Source organism: Bubalus bubalis, chromosome 17 (genome assembly GCF_019923935.1).
Source record: "Bubalus bubalis isolate 160015118507 breed Murrah chromosome 17, NDDB_SH_1, whole genome shotgun sequence".
NCBI lineage: Eukaryota > Metazoa > Chordata > Mammalia > Artiodactyla > Bovidae > Bubalus > Bubalus bubalis.
Window position 1 is genome coordinate 28,582,114 of NC_059173.1, and position 17,837 is coordinate 28,599,950.

Sequence of the window (17,837 nt, forward strand, 5' to 3'; positions counted from 1 at the left end):
AAGCAGAGGAAATAGTAAAGATAAAAGAAAAAAAATTATCCAAAATTAGCAAGGACAGAAAAAAAGTGAAATAATACTGTGAATCCACTCAAAGTAACTGACATATATAGAACACAGTAACTAAAGATATTAAATATACATAACTTTTACATGCACACGGGGCATTCTCCAAGATAGGTCCTATGTTGGATCACAAAATAAATCTCAATAAATTTGAAAAGGCTGCACCCATTAAAAGTATATTTTCTGACAATGGTAGAACTAAATTAGAAATAAACCCTAGAAAAATGTAGGAAGTCCCCAGGTTTTTTGAAATTAAAAAGCACAGTTTCAAGTAATTGCTAACTCAAAGAAGAAATCACAGGAAAATTAGAGAATATGTTGAACTGAGTTGAAGTGAAAATGCAATGTACTGTAAATGTCTACATCACTAGAAATCCAAATCCTGAGCTCTTTCTTTTATTCCACTTACCTTCAATTTAATCTTCCCTTTCTATCTGAACCCAGAACTGCTCAGTCGCTATTATGATCTCATAAAATTCCCAAACAAACTGTATTCTTAACAAATCCCTAATGCTCTATGCCCTGTTCTCTGATGGAAGGAAACTCAGCATTTAAGATCTTTCTTAGGCTGTTCTCCCATTTGAATTGTCATTTTATGTCATTTAAGTAAATTTAAATGAATAATCCCTAATCCTACTGTCTTTTGAGATCTTACCATATTAGACCTTAGTCTAATTCTAAGGGGAATTGGATTAATTCCCCTTATTCATAATTCTGAAACTTTTGTTATGATCTAAAACTGCTACTGCCTTAAAACAGTGCAGAACTATTTTTAGGGAAGAGGTCCTAGGATTGATATTGGTTTATAATGAAATGGCAGGAAGTCTTGGGAAAGTGTGTGACAGAAATAGACAGCTGTAAGAATAATTAATGACAGTGTATAGCAAAGAGGAAACTAAGGAGAACATTAGAGTGTGTAAGGTATGATAGAATACAACACAGAGATAACCATTCTGTTCATAGAAGATCAGGGACAGTGATAGGGGCAACTGCATGCAAAAAGGAAGTAAAGCTACAACAATGAATAAATGCATACCTATTTGTTTCTGTATTTTTCAGCGATTTAGCTTAGGTTTTTGTTATCGTTTGTTTTAATTGGCATGGGAATTGATGCTGGAAATGAAGTAGAAGGTAGATGGGCTACAGGGCTGAGCAGCTGGAATTTGTCAAGCTGAGTAAATTGAAGTTTTGTTTTCCTTGACACTAAAAAGGAAACAGTTTAAGGCAGGAGCCGAACTCTGCTGAAGAAAATAGATAAGATGACCACGTCTATCACTTTTGAGATCAAGGAGACCTGCCCTGACCGCGCATGCACAGAAAGGCTCCTCTGGGGTCAAAAAGGAAGGGTGTGCTATCCCATAATAGGCTAAAAGATGTACATGCATATTGGGGAGAGCTCTGGTCCAGGTCAGATGGGGAGAAGGAAGCGAGATAATTGGCCAGAGAAAAACAAAGACCCAGAAGAACTACCCTCGGATGGCACACTCCTTGTTAAGCAGGATGCCCGCCCTCTTCTCTGGGTGCATATTTCTGCCCTGTTTTTGTCTTAAATAAATAAAATGCTTCTCTGTGTGCTCTCTCACATGTTATGCTGTGTCCCTAGTAATAAATCTTGTGCCTGTTTTCAAGTTTTTGTCTCCCTGAAACACTTGTTTTCAACAGGGACAAGAGCCAGAGAAGCTTCAAATCTAGCCTCTAGCCTCTGGTGGTTAGAATTCCTGGTTTTCACCCCAGCTACCCCAGGTTCATTTCTTGGGCAGGGAACTAAGATTCTGGTTCAAACCACCACTCACTGTTGTCTCTGTGAGATCAGAAAAACCATGCTTAATTAATGCATTAAAATTTTTAAGATTCGTTTGGATGCAAATGCCAGAAATATAGCTCAGATTAGCTTAAACTAATAGAGAAAATGTATTAGCTCTCATATATTAATGTATATATATAATATATAAACGTATATGTAATGTATATAAATGTACTTTCTTTCCCCCTCACCACCTGGGAAGATATCATAAATGTATATAACATAGGTATTATATATCGCTCAGTCGGATCTGACTCTCTGCAACCCCATGGACTGTAACCCACCAGACTCTTCTGTCCATGGGATTTTCCAGGCAAGCTACTGGAGTGGGTTGCCATTTCCTTCTCCAATATAATGTGTAAATTATAAAATAAATTATAGGTTTTATATAATAACTGAAAGGAACAGGCAGTAGGCTTCAGGAATGACTTGACTCAAAACTTCAATCAGCATTACACTACTTTCTCCCTTTCTCCGTTCTTTCCGGTTGGCCTCATTTTCAGTCAAGCTTTCCTCATGAAGTAGCAGAGGAAAACTGACATTTCTTTCATCATAGTTCTGGAAAATATATGGGGATTGACTCTCACAGAGTCAGTCTCCTTTCCCTGAACAAGAGTCACAATGACCAATGATCTAGCCCTTGGCTTATTGTATAAAACCAATACTTCATTGTCTGGAGCTCCACTGAAACCACACAGATCAAGCATAGGAGAAAGCTTGTTTCCTAAAGAGAAATTGAGATAAATTATCAGAAGAAAAGGAATGGATGTAACGAAGGCAAAAATAAAATTTCTTAGGTCCTCTATTTCTAGAATTACTGATTCCCCTGATACGTGAATTCATCCTGGGACAGTCACAGCATGAGGAAGCACTGTGTGACATTTTCAATGCTCAAGTCATATTGCAAAGCCTCAAAATTCATTCTTGTCTGCCCCAGTGAATTTTGATCTCACCATATTTATGAACTGCAGTAGGACTTGTAATCTGAACCATGTAAATTATTCTTATGGCCTTTATAGCACGTCATTCTTTGTTTCCTCCTTGCATGTCTAATTTTTTTTTTCTACTTAAGTTCTAAGCTTTGGGTAAAAAAGTACTCCTATTTATTTTATTCCCAATCTTGAAAACAGATTATTTTAGATATTGAATTTGTTCATTGATTTATATGGAATATGCCTAGAAAAATTATTTCTCCATTTAAAAATTGTCTTTTTTATAACAATTTCTTCTCAGTCTCAGCTTCCCTGATCTTCCATTCTCTTTCTGTGGTTTTGAAATGGAACAGGACCCTAGAGTCCTTACCCACCATGTCCTCTGTCTGCCTTTTGTCTGTGGAAAACTTTAGTCAAAGAATAAGTTTAATTGGAGAAATGAGAAATGCAGAAACAAAGGAAAACAGTCAAAGGAGATCAAATAATAATAATATAGTCATTAAGCATAGTCAAGGACCTTCAGTTCTTTCTCAAGGGCTATAGATAATATTCTGAATCATATCCCGGGAGCAGTCTTATAGCTACGAAAAACACCAGGGTGAAAAAGTTAACTACATGATGACCAGACTGTACCCACAGCATAATGGGTCCTGTTGCCACAGTGCGGAGAATTGGCCTCAAAGAAATGGGAACAAATGTACCCTGGAACTGAAGATTAACTGTACCTAAAACAACCAATGGAGAAGGCAATGGCAACCCACTCCAGTACTCTTGCCTGGAAAATCCCACGGACGGAGGAGCCTGGTAGGCTGCGGTCCATGGGGTCGCTAAGAGCCGGACACAACTGAGCGACTTCACTTTCCCTTTTCACTTTCATGCATTGGAGAAAGAAATGGCAACCCACTCCAGTGTTCTTGCCTGGAGAATTCCATGGACGAAGGAACCTGGTAGGCTAAAGACCATGGGGTCACAAAGAGTCAGACATGACTGAAGCGTCTTAACACTTACGCATGATCAAAAATGAAAAGGACTGTGTGCAGATTATGAAGGAAGCGCCCCCTGTATCTTACAGCTCAGCCACAAAGCGTTTTGCAACAGGAAAGCGCACACCTGTCCCTCAGAGGGGCGCGCCGCAAGCCCCTCTGGGAAATGTAGTTCTAAAGCGAGTGGGACTCTGGGAAATGTAGTTCTGCGTGGACACTACCGAGGCCCAGCCGCGTCCGCCTCGGTTCTGTAGACCAGAGGGGTAAGGTTGTGGGGGGCTGGGGCTGGGGCTGGGGCGGGGACGGGGCTGCGGGCTGGTTGTGGCCTCTGCGTCCGACTGGGGCCGTGTGATGACCCCGGCGCGGACCGGCTTGGGGCGACGCCGGCGTGTGTACGAACCAGCTCCGGAGCCGGGAACTGGGGGAGGCTCGGAAGGATTTTCCTGCTGCGCAGGCTTCGATTCCGGTGCAGGTGCGGGGGTACGTTGCGGGTGAGGCTGTGGGGGAGGGGCATAGGGCTGCATGGGGGGCGGGGCGGCGCGGGGTAAGGGCTAGAGATGGCAGAGCAGCGCGGAGGCGGGAGGGAGCGGGATGAGGGGCAAGGTTTGGAGGACTGGGGTCTGTAGGGTTGGGTGTAGGTATCGGTGGTGTGGGAGTCTGGTGGGAGATTTGGGGGTCCGGGAGAGGCCTCCGGTGGTGGTGGGCGATGAAGGGACTGTGAAGCAGACCGTGAAGCTGATTAATTTGGGGGTCACTTGAGAGTTGAGATATTGGAATGTCTGTGGAAATCAATAATTTGGGGTTAGGGAGGGGTGAATTGTTGTGAAACCAGTGGAGGGAAGGATTTTTTTTGGGGGGGCGGGCGGGGGTGGCGACAGCAGGCGCTGGGAGAGAGGGAGCCCAGAGGTCACCCTCTGGAGTGAATGAAGGGCTGCTTGGTGTCATTGTGCACTGGGGAAGTGGATTGAGGGTTTGTAGGAATAGTTAAGGCTCTAGTGATCCATGATTTGGGTGCCTTGAATTGGGGACTGGACCCAAAGGGATGAATGATAAGGCCCTTGAGGGGAGTCTGTTTGGGCAATGTTGAGAGGGCTCCGAGTGGTTGAACTGAGGATTTCGTTGACAGGCCTTTTGGTTGCTGCAGTGTTAGACTTTGTTCCCTGTGCTCCTGGAAAACAGGAAGGTTAAGAAATGTTCCCCTTTCCAGGGTTCAAGGAAACCCCTCCTTCCAAGAACCCTGTTCCCCTCACAGGACTCCCTTGTTTACCTGTGACAAGGCCATAGATAAATATGATACCAACTCCTCTCATCCTTTACCTCATCAATGATTAGCTGAACCGTTTGTCCTCACACATCAAAGCAGTTGTTAACCAAACTTCTTTGGTTCAGCTTCTCTTTTTCCTGCAGTTTACTGAACTTTGGTGCACTGCAGCTTGAGCAGCCTTACAGCCCTGACACCCCGGCCCACCACCCCCGGCCGCCCGCCCATTGAGAAATGGCCAGCCTCTGGTGAAATGTCCTGTCATCTGCCATCTGGTCACCCTGCCCTTTGATCCGGCATCCTGACACCTTGCCGAGATGCTTCTACCTCTTAGGGCCACAGCGTTTTCCCTACTTCAGCACCCCGCACCACCCACGATAATAAATTCTTGGAGTGAAATATTTCTTTCCCAAGTCTGCATTTTTTAAAAGGTTCACTTATTTATTTTGGCTGTGCTGGGTCTTCGTTGCTGCATGCAGGCTTTCTCTAGTTGTTGCAAGTGGGAGCTGCTCTTCAGTTGTGCTCAGGCTTTTCCTTGTGGTGGCTTGTCTTGTTGTGGAGCCTGGGCTCTAGAGCGCATGCTTCATTAGTTGTGGTGTGTGGGCTTAGTTGCCATGAGGCATGTGGGATCTTCCCCGACCAGGGATTGAGCTGGTGTCCCCTAAATTGCAAGGCAGACTCTTTAACGACTGGACCCCCAGGGAAGCCCTGCATTTATTTTGGCCTGACAGTTTAGTGGTAGCTTTTTTAGTGGAGGGGAGTGACTAGGGTGGCCCAGGCTGGTGAGTGGTCTGAGTCTGTGTTTGGGGATCTGGTGACCGAGATGTCAGGTTGGGGGCTGTGTATCAGTGTTGGGGGTCTGCGCTTAAGTTGATAGGTGGCCTGTTGGGGGTTATGAGAGTGGAAAATGGGGGTGGTATTTGGCATTGTTGGAGGGGCTGGGGGTGTTGGTGTTTGTATGGCTCTGGAGGCCCTTGCAGAGTGATGAGCTGTGGGGATATCAGCAAGTGGTGGGTGAGCACAGGGTGGACTAGAGAGTGGATATCAAGGAGGTGAGTGGCTGGCAGCCCTATGTGATGAGGGGCTGGGGACCACTGGGGGGTTAGTGATGGGGGCTAGTTTAGGTGGTAGGTCGTGATGGGATTTAGCAAGCCTGCACCTGTGAAGGTGAGTGGGTGGGTACCCATAGAAGGGAGTGATGGGAGGTCTGCAGGTGTCCTTTGGGACTCAGCATGTGAGATTCCAGTGACAGTTTCTAGTCAACGAATAGCCTGGAGATTGTTGAGTGGAGTTTGGAGGAGCCAGTGATGGGGTTTCTTGGTGGCATTGAGAAACCTGTGGGAATTGGAGGTAAGGGGCTCTGGGGTTTTAGTCAACTGAGGGGTCTGTTGGGATACCTGTGGCTATGCGCAGGGCTGAGTGAGGGAGAGCCTGCTGTGACCAGGAGCAAACGGTTCTGTACTGTCTGATTGGGGATTGAGCTGTGGTGAGAGACTTTGGGATTCATTGATTCACATACTTCTGTGGATTGGTTTTGTCACTGGTGGTTGGTGATTGGGAGCTTTGCTAGAAGAGTGTTGGGGACCCACCGTGTGTGTAACTGATGGCCCAGACACCCTGGAGGGATGGTGGACACGTGGGGGTCAGTGGTTTGTGTTCAGTTATTGGGGCTGGGGAATTCTCAGGTGGTCAGTTAGTGTGATTGAGGTGGTCTTTGGAACGTGTGTTTGAGGGGCTGTGGGTGTTGGTGATTGCAGGGCCTGTGAGCGTGGTGTTTTGGGGTTTGAATGGATCATGTGTGGGCTCAGGCAAGACTCTCAGGTTGTGACCTCTGTTCAATAACTATGTTGTCTTTTGTTCTTTAGCCCCTCTCATCCAGCACCTGTGTGGCCTTGTTGGTGAGTGATGGCTCCTTTTACTTGAATGTTTTCTTAAGAATTCTCAGTGACCCCATTGACTCTGAATCCTCCCACTTGTGTCTGATGCACCTTCATGGGTGTGGTTGGCCTATGGCCTTCCAAAGGGCCTTGAATTTAGACTGAAACAGTGGGCCTTCCTCCACCTCCTCAGGGCTCAGCTGAGAGTCATCTCCAAGGAGTATCCTCCATCTACCCACTTGTCTGTCACATTTGAAGTTTCTTCTGAGCGCTCTGACAATCAGAAATTTTGTTGATGTTTGTATCCCACCCGAGAGGGCAGGGATCATCTGTCTTATTTTGTGGTCTCTCCCATGTGTCCAGAGCAGGGCCCAGTAGAAAGAGACCCTTAACAAATTGTTGCTTTCCTGAGCCATAAATGAGACTGTGAGTGTGTGTGTATGCACTGGGGTGTGTGTGTGTGAGACAGAGTGTGAGTATGAGTGTGTGAGTGAGAGAGATCTGGTGTGGATGTGAGAACAGAGTGCAGGAGTATGTTGGATCCTGGGGGAGAAACAGAGTGACTGTTTTGGGTGTTAGTACAGTCAGCACGTCCCCTTTTCCAGAGAAGCTGCAGGAGGGCTCCTGTGCATCAACCCAAAAGGGGTCCAGATGAGATAGACGCTTCCAGGGCAGGTGGGCCTGCATCTCAAGGACCCCAGGTTTGAAAAGCATTGACTCTGGAGTCTCTTCCCTCAGCCTCCTAGACCACTGGGACACGCCCTTGCCCAGGAGCCCCAAAGAGCTCCCTGCATGTCCCAGGAGGAGGTGCTTTTCCCTTGGGTGTCACTCTCTGCTCTCGAAGGATGTTTTTCTTGAGAGACCTGTTCTCAAGCACCACGCTTTTCACACTGGACTGAGGAGAGTCCAGTCTCATTGGGGGACATTGATCTTTGTGTCCGCTGCACCCACACGTGGGCAGAACCCATGGCATTACTCTCCCTTCCCACCAGTAGGAGTTCTTCCTGCCCTGGATGCCCTTGCTCTGCCCTCTACCACTGTTTCAGTCAAAATTCAAAATCCAGTCTGTCTTTCCAGCCTCGCTGGTTCTTGACTCACTGCAGGTCCTCTCTGTACCTGGTCCACACTGGGACCTGCCCTCCCTGCCTGGCCTGTGTCTTCTCTTGATTCTCTCAAGGCCCTCGATCGACGATGCTGGGAGCTGGTTTGTGGTCTGGCCGGCATTGAGCAGTGTTCCTGGGTTTCCTTTCTCTTTCCCTTGCTGACTGAGCAGTTTGGGGCTCCTAAGCAGGTGGTGATGAAAGCAGACTTCCTTTGTCTGATTACAGCCCTCAGCCCAACCCTGAGGGTGGCAGGAAGGACCTCAAAGGGGCCAGTGTTCTCTCCACTCTTGTTAGTGGCCCTGGAGCAAAACCTGGCAGTGTGCTGACACCCAGGCATAACTTTCTGCCCTCACTTGTGGAGGACGAGTCCACACATCTCTCTCTGTTCAACTGGGACACTTAGGATGCCTCCTTCCCCTTCCCGCCATTCTTAATAGAACAACAGGCTCCTGCGCTGGATCTCCTATAGGAATTATGTTCTCTTCTTTCTCAGTTTACTTTCTAGAAAAGTGTCCATTGATTGTCGATCACATCTGGTCTTCCTTGCAGCCTGTCAGCCTGTGGGGACCAAGCCAGGAGCACAAACATCTCAGGGGGCGCCCAGCAGTCACTCCCAGACCACAGGTTTGGACCACAGCACTGGACAGATCTCAGTAAGGAGATGGAGTTTGTCCCTCGTGTCCCCAGGTTTACCAGGAACTGTGTTTTTGGACACTTCCTTTCAGGTGTACCCTCATGAAGGAAATCACATCCCTGTGTGACCCCGCCCCTGTGGCGTCCTTGGCTCTGATCCGGTGTCTGGCTGATGTCAGTGACCTGGCTCATGAGTGGTGGAGAAATTGAAAGTGTAAGTATTTGTGTGCATGAATATGTAGTATTTTATTTGTGATCATGCTGATCTTAACTGTTGGTCCATCTGTTCCGATAATTCTGCCTAAGGTGATCTCTTTTTACAGTTTGTGATCTTTTAAAAAGTTTTTAAAGTAGTGGTTGTATTTATTTATGTGGTTATTTGATTCTATGTGGATATAGTTTAACAAACCAATCCAGAAAACTTCTCCACAAAAATAGAAGAGAAAGAATAGTTTTATTATTGAATAAAAATTAAACCAGAATGTGATGTCCACTTTAGACAATCTGCTAAAAATATTGCAAGAGACAGGAAGAGATGGTGTTCTTTTCTGTAGCCGCGCAGGTACAACCTGCTAGACAGACCTGCAACACAGTCTTAAGGGATCATCTGTCACACAGAGTTCATCCTAAACTTACCTGATAGTTGGAATGGCTACTGTTTTAGCTACTTGCCTTCACCCAAAGGAAAAATACACTTCTCATGTCTTTATGATGGGAGGTAATTTTCCAGCTTGGACCTGGGTGCCACAGTCAGGCCAGTCAGGCTGCTGTCCTCCTAGAGACCAGGAGATAGGGATGTGTCTACCTGGATGATTTCAGAGACACCTCCTAGGTCCATAAGAAAGACACTGATGAGTTGTTAAACTTAGTTTTAGAAAAGATTTACGTACATCCCAAAGGGGCAGAGAAAGATTTTGTAATTACACATTTTCTACAGTAAATGCTCTTGAAATAGGGATCTGAGGGGTCTTTTTCTTTTTGTTCACCCTCACAGGCTCTGAGCTGGATCACCCTAAAGGTATTATCTGTCTGCTCTCCTGCTCCAGTAATTGTATTAGAGAAGGGCTGAGACCAGGCCTTGGAAGCAGAGGGGAGGGAAGGGGCCCCAGGGCCAGCAGTGTTGACCTCAGAACCATTGGATAGCCCCATATCACCCCCTCTGCAAGCAGCTCTTCTGAGCAGGGACCAGAGACCTTAGAAAGAAGCAGGCTGTGGAGCAGTTCTCTAGGGTACATGGGAAGGTGGGAGATGCAAATGTGCCTGAAGGCAGCTGGGAGCCTTGCCAGTTCTGTGATGCCTAAACTCAGCAGGGATTTTGATCTGTCTCCTGTCACCCCTTGGGAGCCCATGGCCTGGGCTGTTGTGCTGGTTTCTGAGGGAGGAGCAGGCAGTGTTTGCCCGAGCGTGAGGTGAGAAAGAAAGGATGGTAAAGGTTCCTTTAGGCCTCTCTTCTTGTGGTGTCTGCTCTGGGTTGTAACCCTGTGGATCAGCTGCAAACCCACACCCAAGTGTCAGCTTCCCCAAGGCCTGTCTCCCCTGAGGTCTCACACCTTTTGGCCATTTCTTTTAGTTCCTCTGATCTATACTTTCCTTTGGCTCCAAGACTGATTTTGGAGTAGAGGGCCAGCACCCCAGGATGCTTCTCCATCTTGATCTAAAAGCCCTTTCCTGTCCCCTATCTTGCCTGGAAGTGAATTGCATTTTATTCTGTAGCACCAGTGCCAGGCATTTCATTTAAGTGCCCTCAGGAAAAGATGCTGCAGGGTCAGTGAGCCAGGACTGTCTTTCCAGACTTTATTGCTGCCTCTGCAGAATGGTTTGAGGTGTTAGGCTCCCCTGGAGCCTTTGGTTGAACCAACAAGGCAGGTGGCTCCCGTCAGGCATTCCCAGGTGGGAGCTGGGCTGCAGAGCACAAAGTGTGCTGCAGGCCTGGCCTGGCTGTGGTTGGCTCGATTGACATGTGCCAGTAGCTCACTCTCCATCTTGTTCCTTAGCGCTAGCAAATAGCCCGTCTGAGTTCCCAGTTATAGAGAACCAAGATTGAGGTCCCCAAATGAATGACATCATCTCAAATAAGATTCCCATTGCAACTCTAGGCCATGGGTCTCAGGATCAAGACTTGTGTGAGATAAGAAAGAAGAAGCCTCAGGACTTGGGGTGCATTCCCATCTTTGACCAGAGGTTCAGAGTATCAGGACAGAGAGAAGTCACAGAGAGAGCAGATTTTCCAGAACTGGGGAAGATGATGAAGTCACAGGTAAGTTGTTTGTCCTCCAGTCGTTTTATCTGTGGGTGGATGAGGCTTCCAGGCATTTCTTTCTTTTTTTTTATTTTTTATTTTTAAACTTTACAATATTGTATTGGTTTTGCCAAATATTGAAATGAATCCTCCACAGGTATACATGTGATCCCCATCCTGAACCCTCCTCCCTCCTCCCTCCCCATACCATCCCTCTGGGTCGTCCCAGTGCACCAGCCCCAAGCATCCAGTATCGTGCATCGAACCTGGACTGGCGACTCGTTTCAAACATGATATTATACATGTTTCAATGTCATTCTCCCACATCTTCCCACCCTCTCCCTCTCCTATAGAGTCCATAAGACTGTTCTATACATCAGTGTCTCTTTTGCTGTCTCGTACACAAGGTTATTGTTACCATCTTTCTAAATTCCATATATATGCGTTAGTATACTGTATTGGTGTTTTTCTTTCTGGCTTCTTTCACTCCTTATAATAGGCTCCAGTTTCATCCACCTCATTAGAACTGATTCAAATGTATTCTTTTTAATGGCTGAGTAATACTCCATTGTGTATATGTACCACAGCTTTCTTATCCATTCATCTGCTGATGGACATCTAGGTTGCTTCCATGTCCTGGCTATTATAAACAGTGCTGCGATGAACATTGGGGTACACGTGTCTCTTTCCCTTCTGGTTTCCTCAGTGTGTATGCCCAGCAGTGGGATTGCTGGATCATAAGGCAGTTCTATTTCCAGTTTTTTAAGGAATTTCCACACTGTTCTCCATAGTGGCTGTACTAGTTTGCATTCCCACCAACAGTGTAAGAGGGTTCCCTTTTCTCCACACCCTCTCCAGCATTTATTGCTTGTAGACTTTTGGATTGCAGTCATTCTGACTGGCGTGAAATGGTACCTCATAGTGGTTTTGATTTGCATTTCTCTGATAATGAGTGATATTGAGCATCTTTTCATGTGTTTGTTAGCCATCTGTATGTCTTCTTTGGAGAACTGTCTATTTAGTTCTTTGGCCCATTTTTTGATTGGGTCATTTATTTTTCTGGAATTGAGCTGTAGGAGTTGCTTGTATATTTTTGAGATTAGTTGTTTGTCAGTTGCTTCATTTGCTATTATTTTCTCCCATTCTGAAGGCTGTCTTTTCACCTTGCTAATAGTTTCCTTTGTTGTGCAGAAGCTTTTAAGTTTAATTAGGTCCCATTTGTTTATTTTTGCTTTTATTTCCAATATTCTGGGAGGTGGGTCATAGAGTATCCTGCTGTGATGTATGTCGAAGAGTGTTTTGCCTATGTTCTCCTCTAGGAGTTTTATAGTTTCTGGTCTTAACGTTTAGATCTTTAATCCATTTTGAGTTTATTTTTGTGTATGGTGTTAGAAAGTGTTCTAGTTTCATTCTTTTACAAGTGGTTGACCAGTTTTCCCAGCACCACTTGTTAAAGAGATTGTCTTTAATCCATTGTATATTCTTTCCTCCTTTGTCAAAGATAAGGTGTCCATATGTGCGTGGATTTATCTCCGGGCTTTCTATTTTGTTCCATTGATCTATATTTCTGTCTTTGTGCCAGTACCATACTGTCTTGATGACTGTGGCTTTGTAGTAGAGCCTGAAGTCAGGTAGGTTGATTCCTCCAGTTCCATTCTTCTTTCTCAAGATAGCTTTGGCTATTCGAGGTTTTTTGTATTTCCATACAAATTGTGAAATTATTTGTTCTAGCTCTGTGAAGAATACCGTTGGTAGCTTGATAGGGATTGCATTGAATCTATAGATTGCTTTGGGTAGTATACTCATTTTCACTATATTAATTCTTCCAATCCATGAACATGGTATATTTCTCCATCTGTTAGTGTCCTCTTTGATTTCTTTCACCAGTGTTTTATAGTTTTCTATATATAGGTCTTTAGTTTCTTTAGGTAGATATATTCCTAAGTATTTTATTCTTTCCGTTGCAATGGTGAATGGAATTGTTTCCTTAATTTCTCTTTCTGTTTTCTCATTATTAGTGTATAGGAATGCAAGGGATTTCTGTGTGTTGATTTTATATCCTGCAACTTTACTATAATCATTGATTAGTTCTAGTAATTTTCTGGTGGAGTCTTTAGGGTTTTCTATGTAGAGGATCATGTCATCTGCAAATAGTGAGAGTTTTACTTCTTCTTTTCCAATTTGGATTCCTTTTATTTCTTTTCCTGCTCTGATTGCTGTGGCCAAAACTTCCAAAACTATGTTGAATAGTAATGGTGAAAGTGGGCACCCTTGTCTTGTTCCTGACTTTAGAGGAAATGCTTTCAATTTTTCACCATTGAGGATAATGTTTGCTGTGGGTTTGTCATATATAGCTTTGATTATGTTGAGGTATGTTCCTTCTATTCCTGCTTTCTGGAGAGTTTTTATCATAAATGGATGTTGAATTTTGTCAAAGGCTTTCTCTGCATCTATTGAGATAATCATATGGCTTTTATTTTTCAATTTGTTAATGTGGTGTATTACATTGATTGATTTGCAGATATTGAGGAATCCTTGCATCCCTGGGATAAAGCCCACTTGGTCATGGTGTATGATCTTTTTAATGTGTTGTTGGATTCTGATTGCTAGAATTTTGTTAAGGATTTTTGCATCTATGTTCATCAGTGATATTGGCCTGTAGTTTTCTTTTTTTGTGGGATCTTTGTCAAGTTTTGGTATTAGGGTGATGGTGGCCTCATAGAATGAGTTTGGAAGTTTACCTTCCTCTGCAATTTTCTGGAAGAGTTTGAGTAGGATAGGTGTTAGCTCTTCTCTAAATTTTTGGTAGAATTCAGCTGTGAAGCCGTCTGGACCTGGGCTTTTGTTTGCTGGAAGATTTTTGATTACAGTTTCAATTTCCGTGCTTGTGATGGGTCTGTTAAGATTTTCTATTTGTTCCTGGTCCAGTTTTGGAAAGTTGTACTTTTCTAAGAATTTGTCCATTTCTTCCACATTGTCCATTTTGTTGGCATATAATTGTTGATAGTAGTCTCTTATGATTCTTTGTATTTCTGTGTTGTCTGTTGTGATCTCTCCATTTTCATTTCTAATTTTATTGATTTGATTTTTCTCCCTTTGTTTCTTGATGAGTCTGGCTAATGGTTTGTCAATTTTATTTATCCTTTCAAAGAACCAGCTTTTGGCTTTGTTGATTTTTGCTATGGTCTCTTTTGTTTCTTTTGCATTTATTTCTGCCCTAATTTTTAAGATTTCTTTCCTTCTACTAACCCTGAGGTTCTTCATTTCTTCCTTTTCTAGTTGCTTTAGGTGTAGAGTTAGGTTATTTATTTGACTTTTTTCTTGTTTCTTGAGGTATGCTTGTATTGCTATGAACTTTCCCCTTAGGACTGCTTTTAAAGTGTCCCACAGGTTTTGGGTTGTTGTGTTTTCATTTTCATTCATTTCTATGCAAATTTTGATTTCTTTTTTGATTTCTTCTGTGATTTGTTGGTTATTCAGCAGCGTGTTGTTCAGCCTCCATATGTTGGAATTTTTAATAGCTTTTCTTCTGTAATTGAGATCTAATCTTACTGCATTGTGGTCAGAGAAGACGCTTGGAATGATTTCTATTTTTTTGAATTTACCAAGGCTAGCTTTATGGCCCAGGATGTGATCTATTCTGGAGAAGGTTCCATGTGCACTTGAGAAAAAGGTGAAATTCATTATTTTGGGATGAAATGTCCTATAGATATCAATTAGGTCTAACTGGTCTATTGTATCGTTTAAAGTTTGTGTTTCCTTGTTAATTTTCTGTTTAGTTGATCTATCCATAGGTGTGAGTGGGGTATTAAAGTCTCCCACTATTATTGTGTTATTGTTAATTTCTCCTTTCATACTTGTTAGCATTTGTCTTACATATTGCAGTGCTCCCATGTTGGGTACATATATATTTATAATTGTTATATCTTCTTCTTGGATTGATCCTTTGATCATTATGTAGTGACCGTCTTTGTCTCTTTTCACAGCCTTTGTTTTAAAGTCTATTTTATCTGATATGAGTATTGCTACTCCTGCTTTCTTTTGGTCCCTATTTGCATGGGAAGTCTTTTTCCAGCCCTTCACTTTCAGTCTGTATGTGTCCCCTGTTTTGAGGTGGGTCTCTTGTAGACAACATATGTAGGGGTCTTGTTTTTGTATCCATTCAGCCAGTCTTTGTCTTTTGGTTGGGGCATTCAACCCATTTACGTTTAAGGTAATTACTGATAAATATGATCCCGTTGCCATTTACTTTATTGTTTTGGGTTCGAATATATACACCGTTTTTGTGTTTCCTGTCTAGAGAATATCCTTTAGTATTTGTTGGAGAGCTGGTTTGGTGGTGCTGAATTCTCTCAGCTTTTGCTTGTCTGTAAAGCTTTTGATTTCTCCTTCATATTTGAATGAGATCCTTGCTGGGTACAATAATCTGGGCTGTAGGTTATTTTCTTTCATCACTTTAAGTATGTCTTTGCATTCCCTCCTGGCTTGAAGAGTTTCTATTGAAAGATCAGCTGTTATCCTTGTGGGAATTCCTTTGTGTGTTATTTGTTGTTTTTCCCTTGCTGCTTTTAATATTTGTTCTTTGTGTTTGATCTTTGTTAATTTAATTAATATGTGTCTTGGGGTGTTTCGCCTTGGGTTTATCCTGTTTGGGACTCTCTGGGTTTCTTGGACTTGAGTGATTATTTCCTTCCCCATTTTAGGGAAGTTTTCAACTATTATCTCAAGTATTTTCTCATGGTCTTTCTTTTTGTCTTCTTCTTCTGGGACCCCTATGATTCGAATGTTGTAGCGTTTAATATTGTCCTGGAGGTCTCTGAGATTGTCCTCATTTCTTTTAATTCGTTTTTCTTTTTTCCTCTCTGATTCATTTATTTCTACCATTCTATCTTCTAATTCACTAATCCTGTCTTCTGCCTCTGTTATTCTACTATTTGTTGCCTCCAGAGTGTTTTTAATTTCATTTATTGCATTATTCATTATATATTGACTCTTTTTTATTTCTTCTAGGTCCTTGTTAAACCTTTCTTGCATCTTCTCAATCCTTGTCTCCAGGCTATTTATCTGTGATTCCATTTTGATTTCAAGATTTTGGATCAATTTCACTATCATTATTTGGAATTCTTTATCAGGTAGATTCCCTATCTCTTCCTTTTTTGTTTGGTTTGGTGGGCATTTATCCTGTTCCTTTATCTGCTGGGTATTCCTCTGTCTCTTCATCTTGTTTAAATTGCTGAGTTTGGGGTGTCCTTTCTGTATTCTGTCAGTTTGTGGAGTTCTCTTTATTGTGGCATTTCCTCGCTGTGTGTGGGTTTGTACAGGTGGCTTGTCAAGGTTTCTTGGTTAGGGAAGCTTGTGTCGGTGTTCTGGTGGGTGGAGCTGTGTTTCTTCTCTCTGGAGTGCAATGAAGTGTCCAGTAATAAGTTATGAGATGTCTGTGGTTTTGGGGTGACTTTGGGCAGCCTGTATCTTGGAGCTCAGGGCTGTGTTCCTTTGTTGCTGGAGAATTTGCTTGGTATGTCTTGCCCTGGAACTTGTTGGCCCTTGTGTGGTGCTTGGTTTCAGTGTAGGTATGGAGGCATTTGATGAGCTCCTGTCAATTAATGTTCCCTGGAGTCAGGAGTTCCCTGGAGTCAGGGTTTGGACTTAAGCCTCCTACTTCCAGTTATCGGTCCTATTTTTACAGTCGTTTCAAAACTTCTCCTTCTATACAGCACCACTGATAAAACATCTACGTTAAAGATGAAAAGTTTCTCCACCGTGAGGGTCACCCAGAGAGGTTCACAGCATTACATGGAGAAGAGAAGAGGGAGGAGGGAGTTAGAGGTGACCCGAATGAGATGAGGTGGAATCAATAGAGGAGAGAGTGGGCTAGCCAGTAATCACTTCCTTATGTGCACTCCACAACTGGACTGCTCAGAGATGTTCACGGAGTTATACAGAGAAGAGAAGAAGGAGGAAGGAGACAGAGATGGCCAGGAGGATAAAAGGGGGGAATGAAAAGGAGGGAGACAGATCCAGCCAGTAATCAGTTCCCTAAGTGTTCTCCACCGTCTGGAACACACAGAAGTTCACAGAGTTGGGTAGAGTAGAGAGGGGTTAGGAGACACAGGCGACCTGGTGGAGAAAAAGGAGAGTCCAGAGGGAGAGAGAGCAGTCAAGCCAGTAATCTCGCTCCCTAGTGAAAAATGAGTACTGAAGATTGGGTTCTTAAAGGTACAAAATTGGTAACAAATATGTAAAAGCAGAAATTAAAAATCTAGAGTAGAGTTTGGAATTTCAAAAATACAATGTTAAAGAAAAGAAGAAGGAAAAGAAAGAGAGGAAAAAAACAAACAAAAACAAAGTTGCAAAATTATAAAGAAAGTATAGGTACAAAATTGATAACAAATACCAAAAAGCATAAATTAAAAATCTAGAGTAGAGTTTGGAATTTCAGATATACAATGTTATATAAAAGAAGAGAAAGAAAGAGAGGAAAAAAAAGTCACAAAAATTATATATAAAAAAAAATATAGGTACAAAATTGATAACAAATACCAAAAAGCTAAAATTAAAAATCTAGAGTAGAGTTTGGAATTTCAAAAATGCAATGTTAAAGAAAAGAAGAAAAAAAAAAGTCAAAAAAATTATAAAAAAAATATATAAATGAAGTTTGCTTTAAAAAAATAGGGTCTTTTTTTTTTTTGCTAAGTAATAGTAGGTTATAAAAGTGAAAATTAAAGGAATAATAGAGGACTTAAAATTCTTTAAAAAATTAAAAAAAAAAGAATGATCATAAAAATAGTAAAAATATATTTAGGACTTTCTCTAGTTTTGTTGTGGGTATTGTGGGTTCAGTTCATTTTTGGCTAGTTCCTTGGTCCGACTTATATTTCTCAAGATCTATAGGCCCCTTCCTACATAGTCGGTACTAACCACAGGGTTTTAATCTATTGCCTG

At 42.9% G+C, this 17,837-nt stretch overlaps 1 protein-coding gene across 24 annotated transcripts in view; it reads left to right on the forward strand.

The window, feature by feature from the left end:
- The first annotated feature begins 3,946 nt into the window (after positions 1 to 3,946).
- The window catches only part of ZNF605 (zinc finger protein 605), a 32,297-nt gene continuing 18,406 nt past the window's right edge, over positions 3,947 to 17,837 (forward strand). The window contains exons 1-6 of one of the 24 annotated variants that reach the window (XM_044930357.2): positions 3,947 to 4,045; positions 6,909 to 6,941; positions 8,573 to 8,647; positions 8,749 to 8,870; positions 9,651 to 9,674; positions 10,753 to 10,913. Coding sequence is in view for 1 of the 24 variants with exons in the window: in XM_044930373.2 (XP_044786308.1) it covers positions 10,899 to 10,913 (15 nt within the window). In the remaining 23 variants the exon portion in view is untranslated. The other 23 variants (XM_044930351.2, XM_044930364.2, XM_044930359.2 and 20 more) reach the window with 23 other exon arrangements.